Source organism: Rhipicephalus microplus, chromosome 2 (genome assembly GCF_043290135.1).
Source record: "Rhipicephalus microplus isolate Deutch F79 chromosome 2, USDA_Rmic, whole genome shotgun sequence".
In the NCBI taxonomy this organism is placed as follows: Eukaryota; Metazoa; Arthropoda; class Arachnida; order Ixodida; family Ixodidae; genus Rhipicephalus; species Rhipicephalus microplus.
Window position 1 is genome coordinate 41,618,772 of NC_134701.1, and position 11,229 is coordinate 41,630,000.

An 11,229-nucleotide genomic window follows, 5' to 3' on the forward strand; every position below is an offset into this window, starting at 1 on the left:
GCACGTCCATGCCTCCTGTGCGTCCCTCCATTGCGTTCATCTCTCCTGTGCGTCGTTAATGTTCCCCTGTGCGTTGTTGAACAATAGAAAATTCGTAGCGTGTGCGTTAACTAAAAGCCGAATTCTCCTTCCTGTCTCTCATTCTTCAGTAGCAGTCATTGGCATGTGCATTGAGCACAATCTGACAAGAAAGGGTTGCTACGTGATACTTGCTGGGCGTAACCTCCATGGTTTCAGAAAGACTTAGCGACCATTGGGCCGCAGTGCCGTGAATACAATAAAGTAGTATAAATCATGAACTGGAGGTGGGTAAACGTGGGAAGTAGACACGAAGCGCAAGCCGTAAGACAGTGTGTGTGTGCCCCCTCTCGTTTAGTTTGGAATGTCGACAGGATGGTGGTGCTTCTATGTGCGAAATATATGATGAAAAGATGTGAGATGGCGGTACTTGAAGTGTTGACTAGATGGACGAACGGACACACATACAGATGCATGGTCGGACGCACGGATGGCTGCACGGACGGATGGACGCATGGATGAACGCAGCGGTGGACGCGCGGATGGACGTGCGAACGCACGAACAGACGCACGCACGAACGGGCGGATGGACGCACGGACGGTCACACAGACAGACGCATGGATAGATGGAAGCAAGAACGAATGGGCGGATGGATGCTTCGCCCCACTCTCCATCATTCACCCCGTGGATATGCTGCCATTTTTTATTTCTCGTAAATAGATTAATCTTAACCTGTTATCAAGGAAGAAGTTCATGAAAACTATTCGGTTCTTGGTCAATCCCCCAGCGTGGGTGTGCGCCACATCATCAAGGATCTTGACTTGACTTGACATGGGTGGAAAGAATTCAGGCACGGCAAAGCAGGATTCGGCAATTTTTATGGTGTTGGATCTTCCAAAGTATTCGATAAGTAGATAGTGGTCATCCAATGAGGGGCTGTGTATCACGAGCGCAAAAGCTTGCTATTGGATGGTTTAGCCACTGTAACTAATACCAGGCTTTTGCATGTTAGTTTCACAATAATAGCTTGCTCCAACAGGGTTAAATACATAGACGTATTTAAATGCACCATATTTCACTTTACAACCCCTAAGCCCTGGTGTCCTATTTTGCGACATAGAGCCATTTTTCTTGTATACTCATGGGATGCTCAGAAAAAGTATGTTCGTGTTCTTGAGGTTGTAGTGTATCCAAATCAACGAGAGACAAAATTATCTGCCGGTTGAACAAAATTAGGGCTGAAAGTGTTAGAATAGGACATACACACACTACACACTCACACCTTTTTCCAGCGGCGACCCTCCATTCTGTGAGAGATGTGGAGAACCAGTAACGGTTCTCCGCATCCTCGTGCAGTGGAATGAACTAGATTATCTAAGAAACAAAAATGGACTTTGTATTACCATACCGACAGTAACTCCCACTACATCCTGTCATGCTCATCGGTAGGGATTCGCTTTTCAAACTCGAATGACTGTCAATATTTTCCAACGACATACATAGCTTTCCCCCCATATACCGAGCTGATCCGTAGCGCGACCTCACTACCTTAGTCATGGCTACGGTCGCTACATCCTCGCCGTTATTATATTATCACGTCGTGCCGCCTTTCAGTTCCCCTGCCTATAATTTTCGTCACTATATTGATTTAGTATTACAATAGTCCTACCCGCATTAGCGTGAAGAATTCTAATGCCCCTGTACAGCCACAAATCATATGTTCACATCTCTTGTCCACTGCCCCGCCGTGGTCTAGTGGCTTAGGTACTCGGCTGCTGACCCGCAGGTCGCGGGATCGAATCCCGGCTGTGTCTGCTGCATTTCCGATGGAGGCGGAAACGTTGTAAGCCCGTGTGCTCAGATTTAGATGCACGTGAAAGAACCCCAGCTGGTCGAAACTTCCATAGCCCTTCACTACGGCGTCTCCTAATCATGTGGTCATTTTGGGTCATTAAACCCCACATATCAATCAATCATCTTCTGTGTACTGAAATGGCGCCCTTTGGCACCAATTGGCCCTTGCGCCATTAAGAACCACACATCATCATGTAGCCTGCTTACAACACCCTCTAAATTAGAGTTAAATGGTGCGTTAAAAGGGTGTTTCGTTGACGAACACCAATTTGTAAAAATAGGGGTGTGATGGTGTTTATACAAGTGCTCCTAATGCAACCATCCGTATTACATTTGAAAGTGCGTTGATTTTGCTTTTCGTCGAATAAAATGTTGCATTTTCACCGGCTTGCGTTTCTTACCATTAGAACCGCGTGACCTCATGGCTAACGTAATGCAACGCCAGCATCGCGCTCTGAGTAAAGACGTCTTTCTCCGCGTTCCTAATACTTTCTCTTTTCGCCCTTTTTAGCTTGTTTATATTTGCTGTGATTGGCGTAAACTCGTACGTCAGTGGTACATGGGTATGTGTCACACGGGACAGAGTTTCATGGCCGATGTGAAGGCTGTATCAAAGGAGTACATATATTATGTTTATAACAATGGGTAGGATGCAATGCAACCACTATTGACGTTTCACGAAGATTAGCATCTATTCGAGGAGTACTTTTGAGACCTGACATAGCTCTGTGGTAAAACGCCTTATTGCCACGCAGAATGCTTGAGTTCGATTCCAGCTGGGACCTTGACATTTATTCTTTGATAGCGTCCACCCTACGAATGCAATGTCGGGTATTTCTTAACGCTCGCGCGTTAAATGGGTGTTCTCGTAGTTCCTGGGTATATGCTAAGTGTCAATCACCTTTGGCAGATACCCGCATACCAGTGGCACGTACCCACCCGTGGGTATGTGCCACTGTCTGGCGGAAAGTGTTTCACGACGTACGCGATGGGAGTGTGACATTATTCATGTCTTCACAAGCGCGTCATATTCTTCAAATCATCTCGCCCTCCCATGGTGATTTTGGTTCACGCCAAGTTAAGGTGGTGACTACAAGAGCACCCAAATGTAAGCAGATAGATAGATAGATAGATAGATATAATCGCTCAAAGTTGCCGAAGCTCGCTAGGAAATGCTTCGGATTTAAAAGGGAGTGATGGCATTTGGACATGGGCCGGGCATGTAGCGCGTAGAAGGATAACCACTGGTCATTAAGGGTAACTAACTTGATTCCCAGAGAAGGGAAGCGAGTTAGGGGGAGACAGAAGGTTATGTGGGCAGACGAGATTAAGAAGTTTGCGGGTATACATTGGCAGCAGCAAGCACAGGACCGGGTTAACTAGCGGAACGTGGGAGAGGCCTTTGTCCTGCAGTGGACGTGGTCGGGCTGATGATGATGATGATGATGGCATTTGATATGGAAGGAGATTATAGCAACGGAGTGCCGGGGTCTGTCTGGATTCTAAGCGTGGAAGTGCGCTTGTGATGACTGCGCGAAAGTGCACGGAATGAATTGCAAGTGCTTCTACTGCAACAACGGAAAAGATGAAATTTTTTCACACCCTCATGTTGCTCCAAGGGTATAGGCAAAATGCGACACATGTTGATTTCGTTCTTTCTATTCATAAAAAAACTTTCGAACAGTTGCAACATTATGTTTATATAGCACATATCTAACACTGAAGGGAAAGTTTATGGATTAACGTTTCATGGTGATTTGTAAAATAAAATAAGTTCAGTATTTTCAAAATCACGCCTTACTTTTCGTCACTTTACCTAAATATCCTGTATAAGTGAACGTTCTACTCTGCATGTTGTGTTGACTTTTACGAACGAATTCGTAATTGTTTACGACTGATGCGTGGTATTCTATTCGCGCCTGTCGATCTGTGGCTAAGGTGCTCGGTGGCAGACCCAAAAGCCGCGATTTTGATCCCGGCCGTGGTGGTTTCGTTGTAGGCAAAATGGTAGTCCCGTAAACTGTGGCATGTCATTGCACGTTAAACGCCAGGTGGACTCGATATTCCGGAACTGTCCACTACGGCGTCTCTCATTATCATATCGGCGTTTCCGAACGACAGACCCTAGATACTAAGCAGATGTGCGGTATTCATATTTACAGTATTAGTAACCCCCATGCATGTTCTTTCTGACATTTCAGATCCTTATTGAAAAACTTCTTCGATCCTGCAGTGGTGTAAAGGCTGTGTATGTCCTCCTGCGTGCCAAAGATGGCATTCAACCTAATGACCGGCTTCAAGAGATGTTCCAATGCCCGGTAAGTCGTTTGATGTCAGCAGCACAAAGCGTTTGATTTCCACTAAATAGGACACTGGCGCCAAAGAAGCAAGGACTACTGGTGGTAGTTTCTTTCATGGTTTGTAGCGAGACCTGTATTGGACGTATTTTGGCCATTTCGCTGTGGCTGCTCAGCGAGGTAATTTACTGCGCAGCGTCTGACAACACCGCTTCCAGCGGGTAGGAAAAGGAGACGGTTAAATTGCGTAGCGAGAGCATAAAAGGAGGAGCCTGCATTGTATCATATCATGCTTCGTCAATTCACGCGACTGAGCGGCGGCCGTCGGAGCAGCAAGCGAGAGCACGTAACACAGCAAATTTGACAGAAAGTCGCGCTTGCGATTTGCCGTTTTCGCGCGCCTCAAATAACAGAGAATTCAGTGTACGCAAGTCTGAACGTGCTCTTAACGCTGCGATTAATGGTGTTTTCTTCACCATTAGTTTACCGCGCGCAACTTCTGAAACGTGTGCGGCCCCTAAACGTCAAGAGGCCTACCTATGAGTGTTGCCTAACGCCATCTCGGGGAGAAGCAAGAACCTGTAACAAACGGTATTCGTCGACGCAACACACATTACAAGACATGAGATAAGGCGAGGACGAGTAGTGATTTCGGTGTTGAGGATAGGTGAACAAAAGCATGGGGACAGAAACCGCGTGGACGGTCGCTTACTGCCATTTGAACATTTATTGTTTATTACACACATTTTCTAAGATCACGAGAAAGAAAAAAGAAAATAACCAAACTCAGTTTGATAAGCGCTTAGGCCTCCATTGGTGGCAGCGTCTTCCCGTGCTATTTTTTTTACGTGCTGTGATAGCTGCTTTCACAATGATGAGGGCACTATGTGCTAGAAAAATCACTCGAGTTTCGTATAACAAAAATGTGCATCCACACGCACGCTAATGTATGCCTTTTGCAGGCGATTATTCAGACATATTCCGGATAGACAAACGTAGCCGCAGTTCAAAGGAATCACACACACGACGCCCCGTACGCAACCCACCAATCCGTCGCGGTGCTTGACGCCACCACTGGGTTCTGGCTTTTTCCTAAATGACATTGTCCCGTCGTTCAACGTTGCGCCGCAACTTAGCAGTGATCTCATTCTGCTGCACCTGTTCACCGATTGGCTTCAGGTTACCTATCTAGGTTCCAAATCCACCGAAATTTATGGAAATCACTGCCACGAGCACGTAGTGTGGTCGACCGAAGCCATCTTGTCTTTTTTGGTCTCGGCAGTTAGAGATCTCGTGAGAGACGCTGGTAAGGTACGCAACGGCCGTAGTGGGTGCAACGTAATCGCCGAGATCTAGCGCGCGCAATTCCTGCGTGCACAAACGCAGGCATCTTTCTTGGGTTCAGCATATGCACACTCTTGCTTCCTCTGACGCTTTGCGTACGCTAGGCCGTTGCACGCTTGATTAAGACCCTCAGACTGCTGCTGCGGTGACAGTAGGGTTCTGCGTCGCGACGTCATGCCACCGTCACCGCCACTCAATAATTGCGGCGCGGTGCTGTTCGTCTTACTTTATTCCGACTGGAGAATCTGTGTATAAGATATATCGCTTTATCTTATTTTCGGCTGAATTTCACAAAGGCGTTAGCGGTGTCATGACTGATCTCTTGTGTCCATGCTTGCAGGCGCTGTCTTCATGAGCGCCATACAGCTTCCGAAGATTCACAATCGAGCGTGTTATTCGCTCTTGATGTTTCGCGTTCTTTTGGTAGTCTTCGTGACACCAGAACCATGAAAGCTTGCTAGGCTGTGTTCCCATTTTTAGACAGCACGTAGACAGTCTACGTAGACTGTTTAGAGGACAGCACCGAGTCCATTCTGTCCGAGAATTGGAACGCGTTTAGACGGCTTTTACGTGACCAGGTGCCACCTCGCGTAAAGAAGAGAAATCCAAAATGAACAAACAAAACAGTTGTATTTCCTGGCTTAATTTGTTTTAAAATCTGAAAAAATTAAACGTTACTCACACTGAGCTTCTGGAGAAGCGTCTGCTTGTGTGCAGACGACCATTCCGGTGAGATTCGATCTATCTGAGTGATTCGCTGAGTCGCCATCTTGTTGAGATAGCAAAGTAGCCTACACCGTATTTGTCTGCGATGCGGCCTTCTCGGAGCTGTCTACTTTGCCGGTTACGTGTAAATTGGAATGGGACTTAAGGTGGCCGCCGTACATTTAGCTGTCTATTTAGCCGTCTACGGTGAGTATTGGAACACACCCCTAGTAAAGCAGGAAACGCACACTGCGTTTCTCGCGACAGAAAAATGCCACGTGCGGCAAACGGCGCTATTGACTGCACGGTGTAAAAAGAAAAGAAAATTTTCTTACGCTGAGCTGCGGAGTGCGGACGTGCGCCGCATCGGCTCCGTGGATTTTCTACGAGTTTCGACATTTACTTGCCTGCAATTTTGTTGAAATAATCCCAAGTGACTGCGAAAGTCTTGCGGACCCTCCCAGTTCCAGCTTTAGGCAAGTGAGCCCGTAATTCGGATACTCCAAGACTTTTCGTACTGCCACGCCGGCCTGTGTAGTGTCTGCAGAGCGACCACGAACAGTGCACAACATGGACTCGAAGCCAGCTTTATTACTCAGGACACCCACATATATACAAGACAAAAACACATACCAACGCCCCCTTTCGGGTACAAAAACAAAACGAAACTGAAAATAAACTGACATTACAACATATTCCCCTCCCTATTTATAGAGGTTAATGGTGTTAGTAGGGGTTATAACAAATAGAGAACACTTGTATACACAATGTACACCCACACTACTTCAACACATAGTCCTTCACCCATGGAGGAGGTCGTCGTTCTCGCTGCGGCCACCCTGTTGCTTGCGTGGCAGCAGTCTGTGCCGGCACAGGCTGAGACTGCACCGGACCAGATGAGGTTGGTTACACACGAGTAGGTTGTGGTACTGGCACCACAACAGCTGGCCCAGCAGAAGGCTGTGGTGTGGGCAACCCGGCTAGGAGAAACTGGCAGAACAAAAGACTGATGTGGTCGCACCGTTGTAGGACCAGATGAGATTGATTGCACACTTGTAGGTTGTGGCACTGGCACCGCAACAGCTGCCGCAGCAGAAGACTGCGGTGTGGGCAGCCCAGCAGGAGAAACTGTCAGAATGGGAGACTGATGTGGTTGTACCATTGTAGGAGAAGTAGGCACAGAACGATAGCATGGCACAGCACACTCACAAAGACGGGGCAACACCTCACTGGAACACTCAGGAAGATAAAACTGGCTTTTCTGAGGAACCTTGGCAAGTTTTGAGGCGTTCCAGGTCCTGCCATCTTGTAGCCGGAAGGAGGAAGGCCCTTGTTTCTTCCCAACTTTTGTTGGTGGTGAAAATACACTATCTCCTTCGAAACTAATCGATGGCTTCCTGAAATGAACAAAATCACCTACTGCGATTGTAGTATCTTTGGCAGCTCTTCTGCGGCCCGCATTTTGTTCTGGTTAGCTGCTGTTTCTTGATCCTATGGCGTAATCGTGAAAACTCTTTAGCTGGATCTTCTTCAAAAGCTGGTGCAGAAAAGCCTACTACGTGCAGCCTGGTTCGGGGCATCCTGCCATGCAACAACACTGCTGGTGGGACGCCGGTTGTGGCATCTGGTGTGCATTTGTATACATCCAGATACTCAGTTACTGCTTGGCGGAGCGGTTGTCGCTCCAGAAGCCACATTTGTACATAGTTCTTAAGGTTTTGATTAAAGCACTCGACTTGTCCATTAGCCTGAGGATCGTCAACTGATGAATGAGACATGCGAATGGTTCGATCGTGAAGAAATTCTGTGAATTCATGAGAAATAAATTGTGGCCCGTTGTCAGTGACTGTGTCTTCAGGATAACCCTCTCGCGAAAATACGCCGGTTAGAAACTCCTTGACTGTGCTTGTGGACACGCTACTGCAGAAATAAACTTCGGGCCATTTTGAGTGATAATCCACGAGCATGAACCTGTTGTTCTGAGGCACATGTTCAAGGGGGCCTACAATATCGATGCAAAGTTTTTGCCATGGTCACTGAGGCCATTCTGTGGGCTGCATGGGTGCAGGTGACGTTTTCGCAGACTTATCTGCCGTATTCTCAACTACACTTCTCGTAGGAGGAATAGATGTTTGGAAGCACTGCGATGTCGCACCTCCAATACGTATCTTAAGAGCCTTTATGCCATCAAGGCCAATCAAAGAAGTGCCTCGATGTACAACATAGAACAGGACCTGCGCACTCCGACCCTTGTAAATAACGTCGGCCCAGGAGCAGCCACGCACAGAGATTGCACGTTTATATTAGTCAAGCAAGGAAACACGGGGAGCAGGTAAAAGTGACATGTTAGGGAACCTGTCAGTGATCACTTCGTCGAAGAGAGTAGAAACAGATGAGCCCGAATCATCTAAAAGTGTCAACCTGACATCAGCAATTTGCACATTTATGTGGACCGCATCTCGCGGCGAGTAATGGATGATCAGAACTTGCTCGGCATGATTAGATGTCGAAAGAGCGTCGTCGCACTCAAGCTCATGAACGTTCCTCTGCTTGCGTAAACCGTTTCTGGTTATACATGCGTTGAAAATGACATTTCCGACGACAGAATAAACAACACTGACCTAGAGCTGGGCATCGAGACCACGCCACGTTGTGGTTCCGGGAGCCACAACGAAAACAATGCGGTGAGTGAGAAGGCCCACTCTGCGACGCATGTCAGACGCTATCACGCGTAGATGAACTATCCTCCGTTTTCGGGCATGCACTTTCTTCAATGAGTGCTTAGCATGCGTATGTAAATGCTTCAAAAATGGCTGTACAGAAGCAGACAACTCATTTAATTATTCACTCGCACGCTCAAACTGCAGTGCGACCTTAACTGCCATAGTGAATGAAAGCACAGAACCTTCAAGTATACGACTTGATGAAACGCCGGCAATGAACTGATCTCAAAGAGCATCATCCTCAGAAACAAAACAACAAACTGATGCGAGCTCCCGCAACGCCGCGACAAAGTCAGCAACAGACTCGCCTGTACTTTGGTACCGACGATGTAACCGGTGGCGTTCTACGACGACGTTCCTGGATGACGCGAAGTGTTGCCTGGGCGCCGCGACGGCTACGTCGTAGACATTCGGTGCAGTGGGCGTCCCAGTCGGCGTCCCAGACGTGGTTGGCGTTGTAGCTGCGTCGGCTGGTAGCGTGTTGAAAATGCGCTGTCCCTCCGTTCCAAGGCAGTGAGTGAGGATGGCCCTGCGTCGCTGCGGCGAAAACTTGGCAGCTCCAGAAGGAAGCAGGTACCTCGAACATGCGGTGCCACTGCTCTTATGACATGGCTGGATGGCCGGGGCTGAGCCGGAATGGCGGTAGCGGGGTCAACCCAGAACAGCTTATGATAGATGGACCCTGGTCACGCTGGCAAAAAATAGATCTGCGAAGCGGAGCTCGGAAACGGTTGCGAAGCAGCATTATTTGCAGTTTACCTGATCGCCATTGTAGTGTCAGCAGAGCGACCGCGAACAGTCCGCAACATGGACTCGAAGCCAGCTTTATTACTCAAGAAACTTACGTATATACAGGACAGAAACATATACACAACGCCCCCTCTCAGGTAAAAAGAACAAAACGAAACTGAAACTAAAATCACATTACAACAGCCTGACAAGCCAGTAGACGGGCACGGTAGGCCTGACGCATTGGCGTCGCAAACCGGTGCTACCCATCCGCTGTGATGGGGTCTGAAATGGACGTCGTGCAAGTCGCAGGAGAGGAGCTGTCACTGACGGAGTTCGGGAAACAGCAAGGATGGTGTGAAATAAAGCGTAAAACCAAGAAAGCGGCTGGAGACGCCGGCGCAGCGACGGACCTACAAGCAACGCCAGCAAGTCCCAAAAAGGCCGCGTTCATGCAGAGAGCGACGCAGCATGTGCGAAAAATCAAGGCGAGCCGAATGCCCAACCTGCCGACGGATGATTACAAGGTCATCGTATGACCCCGGAACGGCTTCAACGTATTGCACTACCAGAAGGACCGCTTCCACTGCTGCATACGCAATGCAGCAGGAGTGGGACGCGAAACAGCCGAAGAGGACAGCGTTTGTCTGAATGAGCAACAGAACTTGATTGTGGTAAGCACGCCGTCATAAGATCGTGCAAGGCGGTACGGTGGCATTTGCAAGCTGCGCATCGGTGACCGTGAGTTTAAAGTGAATGCCTACAGAGTGGTGCCGGAGAACACATATAAGGGTCTCGTCAAGGGCATATGACCTGAGAAAAAGCCAGCGGATGTGGTGAGAAGTCTGGTGAACCACCATAACCCGAACGTCCTGCGTTCTAAGCGCATGGGAGACACGACGAACGTTATCATCCTGTTCGACGGTTGCTACTTGCCCCGTTAGGTGAACTACGGAGGAATGGTGCTAAGGTGCTCTCTGTACAAAAAACATTTCGACATGTGCTACCAGTGTGGTCGTCGGGGACATAGGACCGACGTATGCCCCAACCTGAACGACAAAAAGTGCCGTGAGTGCGGATGCGGCAACCCGCCCAACGATTATTGATGTGAGCCCGTGAGCCTGCTGTGCGGAAATCGTCACCTCACCGGAAACCGCAAGTTCAAAGCCAAGTGCAAAACATCCTACCTTGTCAAGCGACGACAATGGGAGCGTCGAATGCGCGAGGAACTTGAGGCCACTTATAGCAGCAGCAGCACCGTCAATAACGGAAGGAAGGGCTCCCGCAGACGCCACGCAGCAAGACGATGCAGCGGCAACAGGCGATTGGCCTCGAGAGAGAACCACGCGCGGAGCCGCACTTGATTCGGTACTCGTTCTCGGGCACACTCCCGCAGTGTCTCCCGACACCGTTCAACGTGGACTGGCAGCAAGTCGACGACCCTAACCATCGACAGTGCTGCAGCCAAAAGCAGAACAGTATTCGAGCCCCATAACGTCAGGTGGGTGCACGTGACCTCCGGTCGCGCGCCTCGCGCACCGCAAACGCGAGTCGAGAC

General features: G+C 48.7%; 1 protein-coding gene across 3 annotated transcripts in view; it reads left to right on the forward strand.

The window, feature by feature from the left end:
- Positions 1 to 11,229, forward strand: part of LOC119169118 (putative fatty acyl-CoA reductase CG5065) — a 143,197-nt gene that overhangs the window by 47,735 nt on the left and 84,233 nt on the right. For all 3 annotated transcript variants that reach the window (XM_037420221.2, XM_037420223.2, XM_037420222.2), the window contains exon 3: positions 4,075 to 4,191. In XM_037420221.2, coding sequence (XP_037276118.2) covers positions 4,075 to 4,191 — 117 coding nt within the window. The remainder of the gene's footprint in view (positions 1 to 4,074; positions 4,192 to 11,229) is intronic.